Consider the following 25,515-nt stretch of genomic DNA (forward strand, 5'->3'; position numbering starts at 1 on the left):
AATTTTCAAATTTTTTGTAGACAGGATCTTGCTATATTGCCCAGGCTGCTCTTAAGCTCCTGGGCTCAAGCATTACTCCTGGCTCAACCTCCCAAATTGCTGGGATTACAAACAAGACCTACCCAACCTGGCCTGCATTTTTTTAAATATTACATGTAACTGAGATAGCAGCCAAGGTTGAGAACTACTTCATTAAACATTTAACAGTTAATGCTAGATTGCCCTCAAGTAGGTGCTCAGGTTAACTCAATATGTAAAACCTTAAAATGTTAAAATATTATACAATTAGTCCTGTATTTTTTTTTCTATGCTCTTATTCTCTATTTTAAACATTATCAATTTGAGCAGTGATTCCTCACGTTGCTTTTTATGCATTGCAGGGAATACCACGAGTCTTAAAACAAAATTTAGAATGAATTCATTTTAGTTTTAAATTTCCTCCAAAGTGGTTTCTCTCATTACATTAATATTTTAAGTTAAAAAATTTGTAGAACAAAACTGTAAAGAAAAACGATTAGCCAATTTCTCATCTCAAAGAGCTTTCCTAGTATTAAAGAGAGCACTGTAAGTTTTCTTTTTCCTTTTTTATTTTTAGAGATGGGGTCTCGCTCTGTCATCCAGGATGGAGTGCAGTGATGCAATCATAGCTCACTGCAGCCTCAAACTCCTGGGGTCAAGCAATGCTCCCATCTCAGCTCTCCGAAGCACTAAGATTACAGGCTTGAACCATGGCACCTGGCCTTTTTTTCATTTTTTAAATAAAAAGCTGCCAGGAGCATCTAGCAGTGCTGTTCAGGGAATAGAACTTGGAAAAAGCACAGGAGGAAGGGAGGTTAGAGACAAACATAGAAAAGCTACAGAGTAATGAGACACGCTACAGAGGTATGTGAGGAAGATGGGGGAGTTTTAAGTGGGCAAGTAGAACAATTAGACATATTTTAGAAAAATCATCCTAAATGGTGACAAACATTTGTCCTCTGAAGGAGAATTCGATGGGGGTTATTAGCTCTGATGTATGGATGAGAAAATAAAGCTGCTAGAGGTTAAGTGATCTGCCCAAGATTATAGTGCCATCAAGAGGCAGAGTTAAGACGTTCTGAACTCACACTGGTGAGACTAAAATCCAAGCTTTTATTACAGCAAAGAAAACTGTATGACTATCACCAATGAGCTGTAAAAGGCCTTGTCCAAAGACACTTCAAAAAATGTTTTAAATAATGGACCAAGAGTTAACCTGTTGAAGTTTTATTTTATTTATTTTTATTTATTTTTTACCACAAGGCTTTTTTGCATTGTTGAAATTTTCTGATACAAAACTTCTGGCATCTTTTTATTTGTATTTTTGAGACAGGGCTGGAGTGCAGCGGTACAAACACGGCTCACTGCAGTGTCAACTTGTCGGGCTCAAGTGATCCTCCCACCTCAGCCTCTTGAGTAGCTGGGACTACAGGCACATGCCACCATGCCCAGCTCATTTCCTAAATTATCTGTAGAGATTGGGTCTCGCTGTGTTGCTCAGGTTTGTCCTGAACTTCTAGCCCCAAGAAATCCTCCTGCCTTGGGCTCCCAAAGCGCTGGGATTACAGGCATAAGCCATCACGTCCAGCCACTTTTGGCATTTTAAATAAACCTCATTTCTTCACAGTCGTGCTTATAATTTTCTTTACACAGACAACAAAATTTGCTGTAAAATACAAGAAATTATCTTCTCTCTAGCTTTGCTAACATTACCACTGCTTTCCAACATCCTGTTCATCTGCATTTAATACTCTGTTTACTGCTATGACATGGCTTTCAGACCCTCATGTGGCTTTCTGAATCAGTGTTTATTTGTATCTTCCAACCTGACTCTATTAATATTCTAAAAATGGAGAAAAACAATTTATCTAAAATAATAAAACAAATTAAATTCATTAATGTAGCGGCTTCCAAAGGTGCCTAGGAAACAAATGGTTCCCTAGTGAGAAAGTCTATTAAATTCTTACTTTCAAATATATGACTATCAAATAGTTCACTGTCAAGAAAGGCACATACCACATACTAATCATTTTTTAAGGTTAGGAACAAGCAACACAAACTCGTATTTTAAAAATGCAAAATAAAAAATATCTCCATTTTATACTCCATTGAGAGGTAAGTTAATGGAAAATAAAAGGAAGTGCTAAGAGACAACTATATAGAGACTGAGGAAAAATGGGAGAAAAGGGACAAAAATTGAAAAATTGACCAAAAGGTGTGGTGTTATATAGTTAAAATTAACTTGAATACTTTATGTTTTTCTTTTTCTCCCTCTTCTTGAGACAGGGTCTCACTCTGTCGCCCAGGCTGGAATACAATGGCACAAACACAGCTCACTGCAGCGTCAGTCTCCTGGGCTCAAGCAATCTTCCTGCCTCAGCCTCCCAAGTACGTGGGATTATAGGCACACCACCACACCTGGATTATTTTTTGAAATTTGTTTTGTAGAGATAGGGTTTCACCATGTTGCTCAGGTTGGTCTCGAACTCCTGGACTCAAGCAATCCACCCACCTTAGCCTACCAAAGTGCTGAGATTACAGGTGTGAGTCACCACATCCCTGTATTTTTCTTTTTTTGAGACAAAGTCTCACTCTGTTAACCAGGCTGGAGCACAGTGGCAATATCTTGGCTCACTGACACCTTTGTCTCCCGGGTTCAAGTGATTCTCTCTCGGCTCACTACAACCTCTACCCACTGAGTTTGTCTCTCTCTGCCGACTGCAACCTCTGCTTCCCGGGTTCAAGAGAGTCTCCTGCCTCAGCCTCCTGAGTAGCTAGGATTACAGGTGCCCACCACCACGCTTGGCTAATTTTTGTACTTTTAGTAGAGATGGGGTTTTGCCATGGTGACCAGGCTGGTCTCGAACTCCTGAGCTCAGATGATCTGTCCACCTTGGCCTCCCAAAGTGCTGGGATTACAGGCGTGAGCCACTGCACCCGGCCCCCAACACCTCTATATTTTTCTTTACATGTCTTTTCCTTCTGGGAAAAACACAGTCCCTTCTCCTTTATTAAAAATGCATATTATCAGCTGGGCGCGGTGGCTCATGCCTGTAATCCCAGCACTTTGGGAGGTCAAGGTGGGTGGATCACGAGGTCAGGAGATCAAGACCATCCTGGCTAACATGGTGAAACCCCGTCTCTACTAAAAAAAACCCAAAAAATTAGCCAGGCATGGTGGCGGGCGCCTGTAGTCCCAGCTACTCGGGAGGCTGAGACAGGAGAATGGCGTGAACCCAGGAGGTGGAGCTTGCAGTGAGCTGAGATCGCGCCACTGCACTCCAGCCTGGACGACATAGCGAGATTCCGTCTCAAAAAAAAAAAAAAAAAGTATATTCTCTTCCAACAGGTCAACTATTTGTATCCAAGTCATTCCCTGAACAATGATCAGAAGCTGAATTCTATTTTTATTTCTCTTTTGGGAAAATTATTCATTTGCTCTTTCATTCATTCACAGCAAAAACGTTTGAGCAGTTACTGTTTTCTAAGCCCTGTGCTAGATGGCTGACACGATCCGTATGCTCACAGAGCTTAAGAGTATTGAACAAACTCAAAAAACCAATTCTTAAAGCTAAATAAATGACTAAGTTTTCTTCCTTTAGAAAAAAGTATTTGGCTGGGCATGGTGGCTCATGCCTGTAACCTCAGCACTTCGGGAGGCTGAGGCGGGCTGATCACCTGAGCTCAGGCATTCGAGACCAGTCTGGCTAACATAGTGAAACCCTGTCTCTACAAAAAAAATACAAAAATTATCTAGGCACAGTGGCAGGTGCCTGTAATTCCAGCATTTCGGAGGCTGAGGCAGGAGAATGGCTTCAGCCTGGAAGGCAGAGGTTGCAGTGAGCTGAGATCGCACCACTGCATTCCAGCCTGGGCAACAGAGTGACACACTGTCTCACAAAAAAGAAAAAAAAAGAACTACAAAACCTAGCTGGGTGTGGTAGCACGCGCCTGTAGTCCTATCTACTTAGGAGACTAAGGTGGGAAGGGATCACCTGAGCCTGGGACATCAAGGCTGCAGTGAGCCATGATCACACCACTGCACTCCAGCCTGGGCAACAGAGTGAGACCCTGTCTCAAAAAAGAAAAGAAAAGAAAAGAAAAAAAAAGTATTCATTTTGTTAAATATTTTGTAAAACTAGCTCCCAATATTAGTGTCATCTGGAACCTTTCACTTTGATTAACAAAATAGCTGACTGATCCAGAACTCAATTAAGTCAGACTAACCGGTCCCTCACCCAAGAGTTTTACAACTGGCCAAAAGTAAGTTTCTCTCTGGGTGCCTGTGGTCATGTTCTTCAGGCAGGCTGTGGGCAGCCAGCAGCAATCTGCAATGTGAGAAAAAATAAAGCGCACTTGCAGAGAGAAGCAGAGACGTGAGTTGGAAAGAATTCCTGGTTTCTGTTGTTTCCGATATCCAGAACATTTCAGTTCTTGGATTATCAGACACACACTCAAATATCCCTTTAATATTATTTTTATTTAAATGAATTAATTAGACTGCTATTACCTGCAACATAAAGAGTCTTAGCTAATAATAAACAGTGGTACCAGAATGACTAATTCTTTCCAAAGTACAGTGGTTGAGTACAGGCCCTGAAACCAGACCACGTGGGTTCTTCTGGCTTCTCCAATTACTAAGCTGCATATAACCTTAACGTTGATTTCATAATCTGTGAAATGGGAATACGTGACCACCAACAGGAATGGTTTAAGTTTTAAATGAGTTTCTAACGTTCAAAGTCCTTAGAACAAAGCCTGACCCATAGTTAAGAGCGCAACAGAAGTTAGCTATCACCACCACCTCGAAGGGGGATCTATATTCTACCATATACTGATTTGCTGATGTTTCAATGAGATCACTCATCTGGCTTGACACATTCCCTACTGCATAGAGAGCATTGACAGGGCCACTCTTAAACAGGGACAGGTTCCACATCTGGGTGAATCAAGAAGAGTAATAAGGGAGAGAGACAAAAAGTAGTGCTGGATTCTCCACAGCTCCAAGCATCACACTGTTCTCTTGTAAGGAGCTTCTATACAACCAAAACCCCAAACCTGCCCCCACCCCAATATTGAGTCACAGTGCTCTTCTTTTGATGCTGTTGGTTTTATAAGCCTAAGGATTTTTATGCATTTTTAGATCCAACAGATGACTTCAGCTTCTCAAAAAAAAACAAAAACAAAAACAAAAACCCACTCCCGACTGGCATAACTCTTCAAATCCTTTATTATTTGTAATTTTTATTTTTGTGTGTGATGGGGGTAGGGCAAAAGATGAAGACTGCTCACCTTTGTGAACCCTGAATCTATTTATAATAATGACTGAGACTCCCTCTATCTACCCCATGGTCTTGTCGGGGGATATTATAAAGGGCCAGAGTAAATTAAACACCATCCTAAAAGGCTACTTAACTAGAAGCAAGCATGTCCCAGAGATGAAGCACATGCATGTAAGAATTAGAGGATCCTAAAGAACCAGGAAGTAGTTAAAAAAAAAAAAAAAGGAAAAATAATATATGCATGATTTTTCCAAAGATATTTTCTTGACAAAGTATCTTTTAAATTATTCTAGAGCCAAAATTCCAGGCGTAGCTAGCTAGGTAATAAGAAGGAGTGGGGGAAGGGGGAGGAAGGGAAATACGCGGCATACCCATATCCTGACAATGCCAGGGCTTCTCGATAGGAATTCTGAAATAGCAGCAAACTCCTCAAGAACCCAGGCCAAAGAGAGTCAATCAATCCATGCTCATCAGCTCACCAATGTGCTGCAGGCTTTCTCCTTTTCTTTTATCTGCTTCTCTTTCAGACATCTCTTATTTATAGAAAACAGCGAGCTAAGCCTGAGGGGAAAACCAAAGTCCCCATGTCTAACCTCTCTTCTAGACCCCTTTCCTTTCTCAGTTCCTCTTTCCTTTCTCCTTCTCTTATTAGCTCAACCTCAACCTTTTCCTTGGACTCCCTAAATCTGTAAACTTTCCCACTTCAGCACTTTTCTGGGAGAGGGGCAGGTATGGGGACTCAGGCTACTGGTAAACCCAGTGCTTTGGGAGAAGGACTGCTTGAGACCAGGAGTTTGAGACCAGTCCAGGCAACACAGCAAGATCCCACCTCTCCAAAAAATTTAGAAAACAGCTGGGGCTGAGTGTGGTGATTCACACCTGTAATCCCAGCACGTTGGAAGGCTGAGGCAGGAGGATCATTTGAGCTTAGGAGTTCCCAACCAGCCTGGGCAACATAGTGAGATCCTGTCTCTAAAGAAATTTAAAAAGCTGGACTTTGTGGAGTGTACCTGTTGTCCCAGCTACTTAGGAGGCTGAGGTGGGAAGACTGCTTGACCCTAGGAGTTCAAGGCTGCAGTGAGCTATGATCACGCCATTGCATTCCAGCCTAGGCAACAAAGCGAGGCCCTGTCTTTTTTTTTTTTTTTTTGAGGCCCTGTCTAAAAAAAAAAAATCCTCCATCTTACCAAAAATAAGAACTTATTTTCAAGAATCAAAGAAAAAAATAAAAAATACAAGACGGAGAAACTGCCCCTTCTGCAACTGCCACCCTCTAGCTACAGGTACAGCTTGTCGGAACCACTGGAGGGCTTTTATTTTTCACCCCAAATTTGCTAATCTCTCCTTCCATCCACCTGTCTACTGAAAGTAAACCCGTTACTTATTGATGGGCATTTTCCCTCTTCCTTAGGTGTGCTGGGACAGGGACAAGCCTGGAAATCACGACTAGAATGTGAGACAAATCTAAGGAAAACACTGAAATCACATAAGGTTTAGATGAAATGGAATTATGATAAAAATTATAAACAAATTTACATCTTAGGTCATTAACGAACTTTCATATAATGCCTTGTTGAGTAGCTATGTAATGTTTATTTTATGTTGACAGCATCTATCACACTTTTGTATCTCCAGATGATCTAATTCAGTGCTATGCACACACAGACCCACATAAATGCTCAGCTTGTAATTTGAGTCAAATAAAAGTTTTCCTTTATTTTCGAATATTTACCAGTGCTAGCTGAAGCAGTTGCTAGTAAAGGCACTGGAGTTGATACATATAGATAGAAGTTACTTTTGCAATAAAACATTAGAGTCACCATCAGAATAGAAGACTTGAAAAATTTTATTTGACTCAAAACAAAGTCTCACTCTGTTGCCAGGCTGGAGTGCAGTGGCGTAATCCTGGCTCACTGCAACCTCCGCCTCCCGGGTTCAAGCCATTCTCCTGCCTCAGCCTCCTGAGTAGCTGAGATTACAGGCACACGCCACCATGCCCAGCTAATTTTTGTATTTATAGTAGAGACGGGGTTTCACCATGTTGGCCAGGATGGTCTCGATCTCTTGACCTTGTGATCCACCAGTCTTGGCCTCCCAAAATGCTGGGATTACAGGTATGAGCCACCACGCCCAGCCTGAGTCAAATAAAATGTTTCAAGTCTTCTATTTTGATGGTGACTCTAACCTTTACCAGCAATTGCTTCAACTAGCACTGGTAAATATTCAAATAATGATGCCATTTTCTCATAGATTTAAATATCTTACTTTTTAATCACTATGTATACTGTGTATCTTCTCAAAAATTAAGCCTATATTTAAAATGTTATGAATATTACATTTACATACAATATAGAAATTCATCTTTTTACACAATGAAAGATTAAAACACACTGTATTCATGATTTCATTGCTTCAGCCTACATATTTCTGTGATCGATGGTAACATCTAAACGAACTAACCGGTAACATTTATACAACTACTACTAAATGCTGTACTTTATTTCAGTAATCATTCCTACTTTTTAGGCATCTTCTGGTATTAGATACAAGAAACAAAAATAATCATATTTTTAAAAAACTCGGTCTTGACAGAGTGACAAACACAAATGACCGTAACTGAATGTGATACATGTTTTAAAGAGGTATGTATTTACAGTGCCCTGGGACACAGATGGGAGCTGTGTGGAGTGAGTCATTTTTATCTGAGCTTTGAAAAATAAAAAGGAAAGAAGTTGGGAGAGAGAACTTGCTAGGGGGCATACTAAAAACAGCAAGTTACAGAGAGAGGAAATAAGATGAGAATATAAAAGCTGGGATCAGGTTGTAAGGGATCTGAATATTACATAAAGATTTTGGGCACTTAAGTCTAAGGGCAGTTGGGACCTTAGATTTTTAAACAAAAGAATATAATAATTAAATCTACACTGGAGAACAAGTAGAGGTAGATGGCAATTCCAATGAAAAATATCAGCGGCAATGTTATAAAATAAGCCTCTTTTTAAATTTAAATACAGCTCTGCATATGAGTAAAATTTAACTAACGTCAACAACTCAAAGGAAGGTCTGTAATTCATAAAGCCACTATAAGAGGCAGTAGAGCATAATAGTTAGTCTTTGAAGGCTAGGGCCTAAATACCAGCTTCTCCACTTAAGAGCCTAGTGACCCTGGGCAAGGTACTTAAGTATTTTAAGGCTCTCTTTCCTCATTTATAAAACGAGAATAACAATCATATTGACATACTTAATAAAGTTAGCTGTTATTATTAAAACTTTATCCTATTTTTAAAATCTCCACAGCATAGTGTGAAGCAAAAAGAAACTAAGCTAAAATTTGTATAGTAAATCTGAAGAGCTGTCCAGAATATCATAAATCAGGCTTTCTACTGTTCCTTCATTATTTTGTATAAAGTGAATGAACACCCAGAATACTGGATATATTCATGCATTCATATCATTTTAGAATGACCAAAATTCACCCCAAAGCCAAATACAAAATACAGGATTTGTGTGTGTGTGCGTGTGTGTGTGTTTTGTTTTGTTTTTTATTATTTGGTGGTTTTTCCCTTTGGGCAAATAGCCATGTTTTGTCTGCATTGAAATTTTGTCCCTTTAAGAATTGTGAATAACTTTTTATAATGGATAAGTGAAAAAAAATTTCCTAAGGGCCCTTTTCTTAGCTGTTTATTAGCGGGGAGGAGGGGGAGTCATGAGAAACTGGTCCTTTAGCAAGACAAATGACCCTTCTGCAAGAAATCATGTAATTTCTTATCAGTGCAACCCAAAAACCTCCTGGCAACAGTTTAAGATATGCTAGAATTACATTTCATTTTATAAGTCATTTTTATAGCATATATATCAAAAAGGGATTTAGTACCTAAAGTTTAAAATACATGTCTAAGAATGATTACACTCCTACTCCAATCTCTTCATTAGCTTTATTACTTGTGTTTAGACCTCCCCTTCAGAATAGTTCAGCTATCATTAACAAAAAACTACGAAAAAATTACAACTCCACAAAAGTATCTACCAAATCAAGAAAACTGGAAAGCATTCTCCCTCCATAGTCATATCACAGGTTTGGGGCTTCACACCGTAGAGATAAATCTTTTAGGTATCACAGATAATCAAGTGAGGGCTGGGAGGAGTTCTGGCAAGCTGCCTCCCAGACTGCTGAGGTTCCCTGTTTCCAAGGTGCCCAACTCTCCTAGCTTCCCTGCTGTGTCATTTGCTGTTGTCGGTCTGAAGAAGGAGGAAGCCAAACTCTCGATGCTTCCCTATTGCCAGACTCAGGCTGTCTTCACTTCAGGTGAACAGCCAGGAACCAAGGCAAGTACGCTACAAAGACAACTAAGTTGTTTCTGTTAGCTTTAAATACTACGTATGCATTACAAACATTCACACTTCATCCAACCTTTATGGCAAGACCAGCTGAGTAATGCTAGACTTCCTTTCACTGGTTGAGACACCGATTTTTGGTAACATGTCTTCAGGTTTTGCAAAATGACTAGATTTGTTAAATACACAGATATCTAGATATAATAGAACTGTTACATAAAGGCCAGTAAAACTGCATATAATGCCAAAAAAAGTTTTACAGAGTATCTGCATAACCTCTTTTTTTTTTTTGAGGCGGGGTCTTGCTCTGTCGCCCAGGCTGGAGTGCAGTGGCGCAATCTCGGCTCACTGCAAGCTCCGCCTCCAGGGTTCACGCCATTCTCCTGTCTCAGCCTCCCGAGTAGCTGGGACTACAGGCGCCCACCACCATGCCCGGCTAATTTTTTGTATTTTTAGTAGAGATGGGGTTTCACCGTGTTAGCCAGGGTGGTCTGGATCTCCTGACCTCGTGATCCGCCCGCCTCGGCCTCCCAAAGTGCTGGGATTACAGGCGTGAGCCACCGCGCCTGGCCAACCTCTGTTTTTTAATATAATTTTTTCAAAACACTGAACAGAATCCTAATTTTTTTTTTTAAATGAGGATCTATGTTGCCCAGGTTGGAGTGCAGTGGCTACTCACAGGTGCAATCACAGTACACACCACAGCTTCAAACTCCCAGCCTTGAGTGATCCTCCAGCCTCAGTCTCCTAACAGCTGGGGATATAGGCATGCCTGACTGCACCCGCCTTCTCTCTTTTCATGAGTAGGAAATTTTATGTGAGGTATTCTCCAAGTACCTGGTATTTCACTCCTCCATTTAAAGCTCTCCCATGGCTTTCTACTGAAATTTGAATAAAATCTGACCCCTGCCTACCTCACTGCCTGCCACTCTCATCCTCATTCACTATGTCCAGCCACACTGCCCTACCCCACTCAGCACCTTTCTATCTGCTGTCCTTCAGCCTCAAATGCCCTTCTCATGGTTGGGTCCTTGTCATCATTCAGGGTCATTTCCCCAATGTGGCACCAACCAACGTTCCAACCTGCCCAGTTACTCACTAAACCATTTTACTCTATTTTAATTTCTTGGTACTGTTTTCTGAAATTACTTTTGTACATTGTTTCTTTTACTGTACCTCCCCCTATATGAATAAAACTTCCACGAGTTCAGAGACAGTGTCTTTTCTGCTGCTGTATCTTCAGTACCTGGCACAACAGTAAATGCCCAATAAATATTAGAATGAATGACTGAACATAATGAGGAGCCACTGGTTGTAACTGCATCTTAAGTCAAAGGGCCAAAAAGTGGAATAAGCCAGGGCAGGCACAGACCAAAGCACCGCCAGTGTTGTCAATGATTTGTACTGCTCAGCCTAGGTCACAAGTGAACAGGCAGAGAAACACAGGTGGGGCAGGTTGGAGACTGCCCTGCCCACCCCAGCTGAGTCACTGACAACCATGCCAGGTCTGAATACACTTGCAAAACTAGGAGTAAGATTTAACTGGAACAAACAAAAATCTCTTATTAGTATGGACAATCCTCATGATGCAAATGATGTGTGTGTAGTATGTTACACATTTTTAAAATTAATTCAAGAAATATAAGTACTAATCCTACGAGGTTCGGCATATACTTGTTGGGGAATTAGTCATACTTTTGAAGTTCAGCCCCATAATAACTGATACATACAGTCTGGGTACACAAAATCTTATCTCCTCCTTGAAAAGTCAAGTGTCACAAACTGTTTTCTGGCTTAAGTTAGCACTGTCCACAAGAAATTTCTGAGAAAACTTCACCGAACTGACTAACTTTTCTTTTTCTTAAGGGAGCAGGAAGGGGAGGAAGCACACCAGAATGGGACAAAGTCAGAAATGCACACGTAAACTGACAAGATTTCAACCAGAAAGGAAAATGCAAATTCAGCCTGCAGGATTGTTATTAGGTATACTTAGATCCAACATAGCATTTCTTTCTAGGCATATTCAGGTCAAAGGACAATGAGTAAATGCTATCATCCTCAAACCTAGTGCTCCTTGAGGGGCTTGAAGGGTCTGAGAGGAGCTTCAGAACTGAAAGATGACTGCTTTTGGAGGGGGGCTTACATTCAGATAGAAAGTTCAAATCTTGGAAAGCAATAAAAATTGGACTATAACAAACCATTAACTAGAAAGATTTTAAGAGTGGCTCTGGAGAAATGAAAAGAGGAGAAAGTAAAACATAGTACCAGTCATCTGGAGACAGGATGCATAAAATTACTATCACTTTTTTCTCTGCTAAGTCATCATCAAAGAATGCCTTTCTTCACAAATTCGTTATCAATATATACACCTCACAATAAACAGGACACAGAGACACAGAAGGGAGCATCCGGTCCTTCCTAGGTCCAAATCTCCATAACAAATAAGTTTGGGCTCCAAGATCTTAACAAGTTTTTACTTTTTTACCAAAATCATGTGTCTTAACTTGCTACAACATAGAATTTCCTCCCAATACAGGTAAATGTAAATAGTTACAGTAAAATGTAGAAGGAGAAATCCCCACATCTACATAGCATCCAGTAGTGTGGATGCAGAGAATGGCAACAACTTCAAATTTCAGTTTTAACAAGAACTGTCTCCTCAATATATGATTTACTTTAGGAATGGTCCAAATCACTTGACAATGTTTACTTTGGATGTGAGAACATCTCAGAATACCAAGCTACAAAAAATAAATGTCTTTTCGGGGGTTACCAATCTCCCTAAAGGATGAAGTTAGTCATTCTGAGGACTTTCGGAGAGAGGGTTACTCAGAAAAAGGCCAAAGCAGTGTGATATACTAGCAAGTAGTATATGATGCTGCTAACTTTACTGCCAGTCTCTGCACACACATTACTATAATCACTTAACATACATTTGTTCTGAAATATTTACTTAGGTTAGAGGAAAGGTATCTTTCATGTTTATAAAAAATCCTCCTGGGTGCTTGTAATAAAACAAATGTTTTCTTTTAGGGTCTTTTTCTCTGCTAAGTCAACAATCTCCTTTTATTTAGGATAAATGTGTTGTAGCAAAGTCTGCTATGAAATAAATTTTTATAACACCAATTCTAATAAATTACCTTAAAAATTGAGATGCACTCCCACAGAGGAGGAAAGGCTGTAAGTGGTAGTAGGAACAATTTAAATTACTTGTGCAGCAAAATTCCTATGTAGCCAAAACATTATTTGTTGCTTTTCTCTGGCAGTACAGTACCTAATGCTTTTGTGATTCCAACTAATTACTCTCTGAATTAGAAGAATGATTCCTAATCCTAAAACTTTCTTAATTCTACCCTCAATTATCAAGTTAAGCGGGACCAAGAGTATTTGGCATAATCTGAAACACATTATTAAGACACAGTCAGTGGACAATTAAAAATATAATGCTTATATGATGCTTTAAGAGTTCTAGGTTAGCCAATGTAAAGCATTAACATAACAGCCCATATTAAAAGGACAAGAAACAGGCTGGGCACAGAGGCTCATGCCTGTAATCCCAGCACTTTGGGTGGCCAAGGCAGGTGGATCACAAGGTCAGGAGTTGGAGACCAGCCTGGCCAACATGGTGAAACCCCATCTCCACTAAAAATACAAAAATTAAGCGGGCGTGGTGGTGCATGCCTGTAACCCCAGTTACTCAGGAGGCTGAGACGGGAGAATCGCTAGAACCCAGGAGGCAGAGGTTACAGTGAGCCAAGGCACTACTGCACTCCAGCCCAGGCGACAGAGCAAGGCTTCGTCTGTGGAAGGCAGGCAGTGGCGGGGGGGCGGGGCGGGGGCGGGATGAAAAACATTAAATATGATGAATAACTTATGCTGTGTTCAAAGTATATACATATAACCAACTCATTCTAGTGCATTCTCCAGCTTGAACAGAATACAAAAGGTCAATGCAAATCAAAGCATGTAAAACATTTTTAAGGATGGCAGCAGCAATTTACTGATTTTCCAATTTATCCAGTAGTTTCAAACCAAGTCTTGTAAACGAGATTCATCAAGATGTACTACATGAACCTGACATTATTTACTTGTAACATCCATAGTACAACGTTAACCTAAAGATTACAAAGGACTTGAATCTCGTAAAGTAGAAATTAACTTTTTTTGGTGAGGAAAGAGGGGAGATCAGAAAAAAAAATCCTTTGAGAATCCACTGAAAATGGTAGTAGGCCCTTTCCCCATCCTCCCCCCAAAATTATATATACCATGTTAAGAAATTCTGCCCGAAAGTGTAGAAAGTAGATAATACCACATCACTTTTCTGGATAAATACAATGAAATATTTTAACTAGGAAGAGTAATACAAGCAGATTTTCATTCCTTTTCCATTGTCTCTCCTCTAAACCAGGTTTGACATGTGAAGGTCACCAACAAACCTGGGGTAAAATCCAGTGGTCACTTGCTGGTCTTCATCTTTTTCTACTGCACAGCACCATTTCCCACTTGATCACTCTACCTCAAAACTTTCTGCTCACTGCTTTCTGTTTTTTTTTTTTTTTTTTTTTTTTTTTTTGAGACGGAGTCTCGCTCTGCCGCCCAGGCTGTAGTGCAGTGGCCGGATCTCAGCTCACTGCAAGCTCCGCCTCCTGGGTTTACGCCATTCTCCCGCCTCAGCCTCCCGAGTAGCTGGGACTACAGGCGCCCGCCACCGTCGCCCGGCTAGTTTTTTGTATTTTTTAGTAGAGACGGGGTTTCACCGTGTTAGCCAGGATGGTCTCGATATCCTGACCTCGTGATCCGCCCGTCTCGGCCTCCCAAAGTGCTGGGATTACAGGCTTGAGCCACCGCGCCCGGCCTCTGCTCACTGCTTTCTAATACCACGCTCTCTTATTTTCCTTCTGTCTCCTTTGCTGGCTTTTCCTACTGTACACTTATAAATGCCAGATGCCTGAGTCTCCATCCTGGGCACTCTTCTCACGATGCCTTTCCTTTCTAGGAGAGATAAAGGCATTCCCAAGACACTCAAGAGCCTCTGTTTGGTAAGGTCTCCTTTGCAAATGTGTATGTATCTCAAACTCACAATATTCCTCAGAGCTCCAATTACCTATGTCTCACTTATTTTTGACACCTTCATTTGGATGCCTCATAGGAATAATTTCAAATCTATCAAGTCCAAAAAGGAGTCATTTCCACCCTGCCCTCATCTCCCCCGCCACCCACCACACATGCACCCTATGGCCCTACTCTAGGCCTAGGAGTCTACCTCTCAGTAAAACATCACCATCCTCTAGCCAACTGCAAAAAAACACAGAAGCTTGGAGTCATTCTTGTTCCTATCCCTCATCTGTCACGTGCAATCCATCAACAGGTCTCTGTGTTCTACCGTATCTCCACTGCCACCACCTTAATCCTAGCTACCTGCACCAGCTAGCCTGAAATAGAGCAATACCCTCTTTTCTGGTTTCCCTTCCTCCGCTAGTGTCTTCCTTCCAGCTATTTTCCATGCAGCAGGGAGGGTGGGAAAAGCCTTTTAAAGCATTACTGAGAAAAATCCAAACTCTCTACTTACCGCGGTTTACATAATCCAGCATCACCTGACTTGTCCCCGCCTCAGGGCCTGTTTTTACCTTCCCTCTGTCCCAGATGTCTTGTGGTACTTTTCACAAGACCATTTCCCTTCCTATCTTTTAGGTCTTTGACTACATGTCTTTGTAAGCCTTCTCTAGGTAACCCTCATACCTTCCCCAATTATTCTCCATCACTGCACTCTGTCAATTTCTTTCTACTAGTCATTACAAATTGTACTAATCCTTTTGCTTAGTTGCTGTTTGTACTGTCTACTAAAATTCAGGTTTCACAAGCCAGAGGCCAGGTCTGTTTTAGTCACCTACAGAACAATGCCTAGCACACAGCAGACACGCTAATGTTTTAAATGATTACAATCTGATCTACTCATGCTGCTGTCACATGCATAACAGTGCTTCATAATAATGCTGACTTTTTGAGCTGTATCACATCTGAAACTTTTCTCCAAGTAAGATCATCCCAAGTTACTCTGTTTACTCTCATCTGTTTGAAAATGTGCCTCAATGCCTTTTTCTGTAGAATTTACTAGAGGCCCATCCCACATCAATTTTCCATCAATCAATTTAAATTAATACAAATGGCCAATGTACTGGCAGTACGGAAAATGATCATCATTTCAATGCTAGTAGACCCTACTAAGACTTCTCCATCATATTACTATTTAAAATTTAATAATGACTCAGATCACTACAGACAAGTCAGACGTGGCACCTGTGGCAAATCTGCCTTTGAATGCTATATAAGAGGGCTCTGCATTCACTTTGTCATATTGGGGTCAACATGTACTTTGGAAAGCAGACAGAATTCAGTTTTTAACTACTCTGTTAAAAGTATTAGTGAACAATACACTGCCCCAACGGTTTGCTGTCACTGTAGCAAAAACTCGGTGACAACTTAAATATGTTTTGTAGGTGAAAACCTTTGGCTTGTAAGATTTCCTGAGTGGGATGGGACATCAACTTGGCCTTCCAAAGGTTGATCATCTATGTAATGTGGCATGGACTCTACAAAGCAATCCATAATCAGTGCATATATATTTCAAGAAAAGAGCCATTAGCACACAGCAGAGTTCCTGGATTACGGTTCTCAAGCAGGGGCTTTGATGAGCTTTTAGCCTATAAAGGAGGAGGTTTCCCAGAGGATTAGAAGCATATTCTGACACCAGTTACTAGGTCTTTTGTTTCACTTTAGAGCATGGCTGCATAAAAGAGGCTGAATAAGAATGGGCTTATTATGAAACTCAGTTTCACTTCACTGGTGACAGGGAATGTGTCAGATGTCTCAGGCGGGTGCCAACATCTCTAACATAACCAACTATCTGGAATAACTGTAGGACTTGGGGGACCATCTCTAGGAACCCAATGTATTTAGCAGCCCTAGACTCTTGCTCACTTGTTAGCAAATGGTAACTTTATAATAAGGTTACAATTTGTACCTCTGTAGACTAAGAGTCCATGCCACATTACATAGATGATAAACCTTACATAAAGTCAAAACAAGCAATTCAAAGGTGTTATATTTTCTCCAATACATCTTTTCTCAATCGAGCCTGCAGCAGAGATCACGTCTTTTTTTTGCCACACTGACGTCCAGAGCTTATCTGTGATTGCAGGAAGGTCAAAATTGCTAAAACTGCTTGGGAGCCAACTCAGAAAGACTGCCAGCAATGGACAGCTGTAAAATGTGACAGCAATTTCCCCAGCAATTTCCATTATTTTCTGAAGAGGGTAATGAAGATGTTCTATTAAACCATCAGACCAAATTAGGTTTTTGTGTTTTGTGTTTTAACAAATATGTATTGTTTATCTACCCTTTCTTGGACACTGTAGGGATATAAAGACATAATCCCTGCTCTCAAGGAACTTCAAGTCTGCTGGGAAAGAACACAAACCAAGTAACACCAGAAAGATGCTGCTTCTTTTCAGTTCTATACAAGTACCTAGAGTGCTATTCAAGCACCAAAAATGCTTCCAGTCCTCTAGAAAATTCCAAGCTCCCACTTAGGAGCCTAAACTTATACATTCTCCCACTTAGGGCCTAAATTCTCTAGGCACTTAGGGCCTAAATTCTCTAGACACTGTAGGGATATAAAGACATAACAATCCCTGCTCTCAAGGAACTTCAAGTCTGCTGGGAAAGAACACAAACCAAGTAACACCAGAAAGATGCTGCTTCTTTTCAGTTCTATACAAATACCTAGAGTGCTATTCAAGCACCAAAAATGCTTCCAGTCCTCTAGAAAATTCCAGGCTCCCACTTAGGAGCCTAACTTACACATTCTCCCACTTAGGGCCTAAATTCTCTAGGGCCATCACTTTCTCTATAATTAGTTATAAAACATTACATCTGCCTCTCTAGCAATTTATTTTATTTATTATTTATTTATTTATTTATTTATTGAGGCTGAATCTTGTTCTGTCGCCCAGGCTGGAGCGCAGTGGCGCGATCTTGGCTCACGGCAACCCTGCCTCCCGGGTTCAAGCAATTCTTCTGCCTCAGCCTCCTGAGTAGCTGGGACTACAGGCACGTGCCACTGCGCCTGGCTGATATTTTGTATTTTTAATAAAGATGTTTCACCATGTTAGCTAGGATGGTCTCAGTCTCCCGACCTCGTGATCCCACCCGCCTCTTCCTCCCAAAGTGCTGGGATTACAGGCGTGAGCCACCGCGCCCCACCTCTAGCAATTTTTACTCTTTTCGTCTCTATATTTGCTTCTTCCTCTCAACCTACAAAACATACACCTAAATTCTTATACTTTAGAGCCCCAAGAGAAAATTTCCTTGATCTCCCTCTAGGGACTTTTGCAGCCTTGTGGCTCTCTTCCTATTCCTTTCTCCAAGTCCTCTTCATTTCCCATCCTCCATCTGTAGACATCCCTCAGAGCACGATTCTTTCCTCCTCCAATCTCCGCAATCTTGTGCACTTTACAATCACTCAAACTTTCAAATCTAACGTGGACTACTAAAACCAGTTCCAGCCTCAGTTCCACTGTCAGGCCACCTCAGATTCAATGTGTGCAAAGCTAAACACACGGAAGAATCATAATGCCTACAGCTCACTTTCAAATGGCTCCGCAAAATTAACATATAGAGATAAGAGAGAGACAGAGCAAACATGGTGAAATTTTGCTGAGGAATCAGGGTGAAGGGTGAGCGCTTGCTGTACCATTCTTTTAACTTTTCCTGTAGCTGTGAAAATGGTCAAACTAAAGCAGCTGAGAAAAACATGTAGGGTCAGAATCAAAGACAGAAATCATTGTCCTTGCCTTTTAGGAAGTTTATAATCTATTTAATTTGTCTAATCTAATCTAATTTAAAAGTAAGTCATGCAGATCTGGGAGTTCAATGACTGATTTAATAATAAACTCAAATATATAATCAAACTGCAAATATTTACTGAAGACCTACTATGTGGCAGCAACATGCTAAGCATTGTATGTGATCAACAAAGCAAATAACAAAACCTTTTTTTAACCCTGCGGACAGGGTCTATACATCTCTGCCTCCCTCAAGCCAGTTCATCCTCCTGCCTTATTTATTTCTGTTAATGCATCACCAACTTCCCCAACACCCAGAAGAAGCTGACTCCTTTTCAAGTCCTCCATATCGAAATCAGTGGCTAAGTCCTGTGGATTCTACTGTCTTCTACCTCTCCTTCCTCTCCACTTTGATGGCCACCACTTATACCCCAGACCATCTTGACCTTCCACCTGAACTACTGCAGCAATCTCCAAGTCTCCTGGTTCCTACCGAGTTCCACTCAATCCTTGCTCTGTCTCTATCCAGATAGCCAACTCTATCTGAATGACAGCCCCTACTCAAAAGGGTTTTAATGATTCTCCAGCATCTACAAAATGAAATTTAAAGCCTTAACCTGACACTGAAGAACACAAGCTTTATCTATTACTATTTATTCTCCCACTAATGTTTCTTACTCTCCAGACACAGCTTTTACTCACTTCTGCCCAATAGTGTCCTTTTTCTGTCTTCCCTCTGCTGTCCTGGCTTACACTGTTTCCTATCAGGAATATCCCTTATTCTTCCCCACCCCATTTCTCACCTCCTCCATGAAGCCTTCCCAGATCACTAAGTACTCCAGCCACAATCCCTCAAACCCAAGTCAAAGTAATCTCTCACTCCTCTGAAACTTTATAACATATCTGCATTTTATTATTTGCCAAATAATATTTATATTTCCAAGTACCATTCAAAATCTGAGTGTGCATGTCTTATCATCCTGACTAGATTATGAACTCCTTGAAGGTAGTGCCTTTTCTTTTTTCTTTTATTTTTTGAGACAGGGTCTCACTCTGTCGCCCAGGCCGGAGTGCAGTGGTGTGATCTCGGCTCACTGCAACCTCTGCCTCCGGGGCTCAAGTGATTCTCCCGCCTCAGCCTCGAGAGTAGCTGGGATTACGGGCGCGCATCACCACGCCTGGCTAATTTTTGTATTTTTGGGAGAGACGAGGTTTCACCACGTTGGCCAGGCTGGTCTCAAACTCCTGACCTCAGGTGATCCACCCACCTTGACCTCCCAAAGTGCTGGGATTACAGGCGTGAGCCCCCGTGCCTAGCTTGTGCCTTTTCATTTATAACAGGCCCTCAAAGTTTGTGACAGAAATTTCACATCAGTGTTCTTAACAAGAATCCCTAAAAACTGTGAGTGTCGCCCTCTAAGTTATAAGAATTTTTCTCAAAATACTGATTAATATTTTTACAGTGGTATAGCTGTTTATTGTGATAAAATATATATAACATGAAATTTGCCATTTAACCATTTTAAGTGTACAATTTAGTGGCATTAATTACATTCACAATACTGTGCAACCATCACCATTATTTCCAAAATTTTTACCACCTCAAAAAGAAACTCTGTATTCATTAAGAAATAACTCCCCATTGTCCCCTCTCCTCAGTCCCTGAAAACCTCTAATCTACTGTCTGTCCTTACCAGTTTGCCTATTCTAGGTATTTCATGTAAGTGGAATCGTACACTATTTGTCTTTTTGGGTCTAGTTTATTTCACTTAGTATAACCTTTTTTTTTTTTTTTTTTTTTTTTTTTTGAGACGGGGTCTCACTCTGTCACCCAGGCTGGAGTGCAGTGGCACGACCTCTGCTCACTGCAAGCTCCATCTCCCAGGTTCACACCATTCTCCTGCCTCAGCCTCCTGAGTAGCTAGGACTACAGGCACCCGCCACCATGCCTGGCTAGTTTTTTGTATTTTTAGTAGAGACGGGGTTTCACCGTGTTCGCCAGGATGGTCTGGATCTCCTGACCTCGTGATCCACCCGCCTCGGCCTCCCAAAGTGCTGGGATTGCAGGCATGAGCCACCGCACCCGGCCCACTTAGTATAACATTTTTAAAGTTCATCCATGTTGTATCCATGCATCAGAACTTCATTCCTTTTTATAGACGAATATTCCATTTTATGTATTAACCACATTTTGTTTACCTACTCATCTGTTGACAGACACTTGGGTTTTTTCCACTTTTTGCCTACTATGAATAATGCTATGAATACTGGCATACAAGTATCTGTTTGAGCCTCTGTTTTTAATTACTCAGGGTACATAGCTAGGAGTAAAATTATTGGGTCATACGGTAATTCTGTTTAGCTTTCTGAGGAATAACAATAGTATAGTTTTACAATCCAGATACAGTCTTTTGGTAAACACAACCACCACAAGACTTCCTACTCATGTGAAAGGCAATTCATTTCCAGATAGGTTTCTTTCCTCTCTAATAGGAAAGGACCCCAGTGTTGATCTAATTCCCAACAGCCTGACCCTGATACGGGTGCTTTTTTGATTGTGCTGAAACCCCAGTCTCCTGGTTGTCACAATTTTTCAACACTGCCTCTAAATGCATAAGGGTATACACACTGCAATGATGAAACTAAACATCATTCAGATGTTTAAGTCACACTTCTATCCTTAACGCATTTAGTAACATCAGATAAATGAAAGATACTAAAAGGAAGAATACTTTTCAGCACATAAGATACAGGGTTTTGTAAAGGATGACTTCTGCTGAACCTATTTCTTATACCCAAACAACCATCTAAAACATGCTGAACCTGGACGAGGTATGTAACACTCCACCTGTTGCAAGAAAAGGATCTCTTTTCATTCTGAACCACAATGAGCAGCCTGGGACTTCTAAACTGACATCTCATTACCATTACCACCAATTGGAGGAGGCAGTGGAATGTCAGAAAAATACAACGTAAATTCACAGAAACTACGTGGAAGTATACAAAGTGCTAACTTGGAGCACCTGTGTGCAATGAGCAGGATCAGAAGAGGTCATGAGGACCATCTTTTGCTTTTTACTCCACAAACCTCTGTATTTGAATTTTTCAAAAACACGTATTCTTGTATAATATAATGGCTTAAAACTATTTAAAATATAGGCAGTGTTAGAAAAAAAAAGCTATCAAAAGAAGGCTAAATGGAAATTCTGTCACATACAGAAAAACTAGTATCAGGGCCAGGCACCATGGCTCACGCCTGTAATCCCAGGACTCTGGAAGGGCAAAGTGGGTGGACCGCTTGAGGCCAGGAGTTTAAGATCAAGCATGGCCAACAGGCGAAACCCAGTCTCTACCAAAAAATACAATGAATTAACCAAGTGTAGTGTCGAGCGCCTGTAGTTCCTGCTACTTGGGGGCCTGAGGCAGGAGGATAGCTTGAGCCTGTGCTTGAAGTGTTTAATGACTTTTCAGGCATTTTATCCTAAAATAGCACCCCATCTGAATTTTTAGGTTAAGTCACCACTGAGACATTTACTCATGATACAAATGTATTCATTAAATAAAATCTTAAGTTTAAAGGACTTAAGCAAACTATGCCATTTAGTTGTACAGACATACTGTCTACAGACATTCATGTCTACAGGCTAGTTATAACTAGTCAATTTAGCAAAGTTTGAGCCCTGGGCTATAAATAACGGCTGCAAAACTGACTCCAGTGGCCCAGACTTCGTCAGCTATCTAAAAGGCATAATTTTACAATCTAAGATCTGGCACACTTTAGGGAATCATTACAAAGTTAACATATTTTTTCCCCTAAAAGAATAGAGCCAAATGATAGGGGAATAAAAGCCTAACTAAAATGAAGAGTGAGTTGGGAAACTATTTTGTGTGTGTGTGCGTGCGCACACACACACACAAATAGTTCAGAGATACTAAATTAAGTTCAGAGATACTGAAATTAAGAATTTGATTTCTACGGCAACATAAAGCAGTTTGAAAATGCTTACTTAAAATTACTTTCCACCGGGTCATTGAATACAATCTGTACTGTGTTCTAAAAAATATCCACCGTACATAATATACAACATTAAGAATTTAATTTTATGTTTTCATACATTATAATATATTGAGCAACTGCATTTCACATAAGTTTTGATGCTCAGTAACTTCAAATATTTTTGCCAAGTGCTAAAATTAGTGAACACAAGCAGTCCACCTTCCTTCAAGAGGAGCAATTCTTCTGATTTGCAATAATCAACTGTTTACTGAGAAGTTACTATGTGCCAAGTGCCATATTTTAATAACATGTTTAAAACTACACACTGAATGCTGACTGAAGAAAGGAAGTATAGTAAAGTGTAGAAATATAAGACAGACTAATGAAAACCAATTATTTAACTCATTGAAATCTCATGCTTTCATGCTGAGGGTAATTTTAAACATGTATGCACTTAATATATCGCTTAATTAATAGATTTTCATTGGATGCTGACTTCAAAAAGTATCACCAAGGCCAGGCGTGGTGGCTCACACCTGTAATCCCAGCACTTTGGGAAGCAGAGGCAGGTGGATGACAAGGTCAGGAGTTCAAGACCAGCCTGGCCAACATGGTGAAACCCCGTCTCTACCCAAAATACAAAAACTAGCTAGGCATGGTGGCACGTGCCTGTAATCCCAGCTACTCAGGAGGCTGAGGCAGGAGAACTGCTTGAACCAGGACTCGGGAGGTGGAGGTTGCAGTGAGCTGAGATCACACCACTGCACTCCAGACTGGGCTACAGAGCGAGACTCCGTCTCAAAAAGAAAATAAATAAATAAATAAATAAATAAATAAATAAATAATAAACTATCTTTATCTCCAATAAAGTACATTAAAATATTAAATAATTAAATCCCAAAAGGTAACAGCACAAAACGTAAAACCAAACTCATTTAAGAGAGCTGAATACTGGGACTACTATATAACATTAAGACAGCACCATTAGTAAGCCAACCAAAAGTACAAATTTTAATTCACATTACTCAAACGGCCCCACTGGAAAATAAAGTCATCTTTATTGTTAAAAGACAAAGTAATAGACATTCTCTTGCAAGAAAATGCCTCGTATTTTCTCTGAAATCAGAGATTTTTCTAAAAATTTAGTATTTTGAGCTTTGTCTCCCTAACACCAATCACCCAATGGGCACCCAGTTTGGAGCATCCCCTGACCACAGGTAATGCCCAAACATTTCACTTAAAGGGGTAATTGGGAGGGTTTCCCAAAGATAAAAAAGTTCCACATGCCTCAGGAGCACAAATGTCTTACACATAAACTCAGTTAAAATGATGTGAAACTTAAGTGTACTTATGCTGTTTTTTAAAATGATTAATCCCATGAAAATCTTCAAATGGTTTATAATTTTAGATTTGATTGTGCTTATTCACAAGAAAGTCATTGTATGTTTTAATCAATGTTATCAATAACACACATATAGGAGACCACAATACCGCAGCAGCAATAACTAGACAGCACAGATCTACCTTGGGGAATGTACACGGACTCCACACAACAATCAAGGGAAGCTACAGGCTTCCATTTGAACCACCACCATCAAAACAATGAGTTAGGCCTAAGTCTTACTGTTTCTCCACTTCTCAACCATCTTGAGAGATTACTGGCCATGAAAGAATTCCCCAGAATGATTAAGTGCTTCAATTATAAACTACAGTTTAAGATCATTTCAAACTCAAAACGACTTTCCTTACAAAACAGGACAAAGTTTCATCGAAAAGCATCCCACACCTAATCACCATTAAGAACGAAAGTAACCAAAATGGCAATAGTTTTGTATTTAATCCACTAATTAGTTTATTTTACAAAGTTCACTGTTAATAAATAAAATATTTCATTTAGCTTTTCAACCTGACTATTCCCACACACTTATCTTAAAAATTGTGTACAGCCACTGAATACTTTGTTGTAGTAACTTCTATTCCTACCAATAAGTTTAGAGTATTTCTGAAATCTCACATCCCTTTCCAACGCCGATCCTGAGAACTAGGTTAAATGTTATACTTAATTTTTAAAGTATGGGAGTTACAGGACCTCCCTTAAATAAATGGCTCTATTCTAATACATAGTTGTAAGTCACCCCTCACTTCACTGTTGATCTAGTAAAGTCATCAAGTCTTCCAGCTTGACTCAACAGTAGCAAAATGGCTTCTCTAAATAAAGTTGCGATCAACAAACCCTTAGAAAGCTGGTTTCAATTTGTTTTGAAACTGAAACACACATATGTACATAGTCTGAATAAAGCAAGTGAAAAAAACACCCCCATGAAAGAGTTTAAATTCACAATGTAAAAGAAAACCTTTATCAAAGCTAGAAATTGTTTCCTGAATTGCTTTGTCAAAAGTCTAATAAAAAATCTATATGCTACGGAGTGTTTCAAGATCCAATGTTTTAACTCTACGTTCTCTTAGCTTAGCAGAGATTGAATAAGAGATTACTATAGCAAAGCAGTTTTCCAAACCAAAATGCCCTTTGCATCTAAAAGGTTTTACATCATCCTTAATGGCATACCAAAGACCCATGATTAGGCAAGGATACACCTTTAAATTTACTTTAGTTTTGTTTCATATATGTAAAAATCCATTCCAAATAAATCCATTACTTCTCAACAGTACTGAGCTTGTCAGAGGCTCATCAAAACATTATACTCAGATTAATAAATTTCAGCTGTTACGTGACGTTAGTGCCATAACAAGCATTAGCCAAAGAATAAAAGAAAAAGTATACAATAAAAAGAAAAACCCAAGACAATGGTTAGAAGAATTTAAAAACGAAAAAAATCTGAAAAGCAACTCACCTGCAGTTAGGTGGAGGATCTAAAGTGATGTCCGCCAGCTCCTTCTGAATTCTGGAGTGGGGGAAATGAGAAAGACAAACACAAGAAACATTAAGGCGTGGAAGCCTCCCACCTGTAACGTGCAGGTCTGCAAATAAACCTGAGCGCGATCACTGGATTCTACTGGGCAAAGAGGAAACTACACATCA

General features: G+C 40.2%; 1 protein-coding gene across 2 annotated transcripts in view; it reads right to left on the reverse strand.

Moving 5' to 3' along the window:
- Positions 1 to 25,515, reverse strand: part of LOC104680350 (ubiquitin-conjugating enzyme E2 E1) — an 85,011-nt gene that overhangs the window by 54,080 nt on the left and 5,416 nt on the right. For both annotated transcript variants that reach the window (XM_030933269.1, XM_030933268.1), the window contains exon 3: positions 25,328 to 25,378. In XM_030933269.1, the coding sequence (XP_030789129.1) occupies positions 25,328 to 25,378 (51 nt within the window). The remainder of the gene's footprint in view (positions 1 to 25,327; positions 25,379 to 25,515) is intronic.

Source organism: Rhinopithecus roxellana, chromosome 1 (genome assembly GCF_007565055.1).
Source record: "Rhinopithecus roxellana isolate Shanxi Qingling chromosome 1, ASM756505v1, whole genome shotgun sequence".
Classification (NCBI taxonomy): domain Eukaryota; kingdom Metazoa; phylum Chordata; class Mammalia; order Primates; family Cercopithecidae; genus Rhinopithecus; species Rhinopithecus roxellana.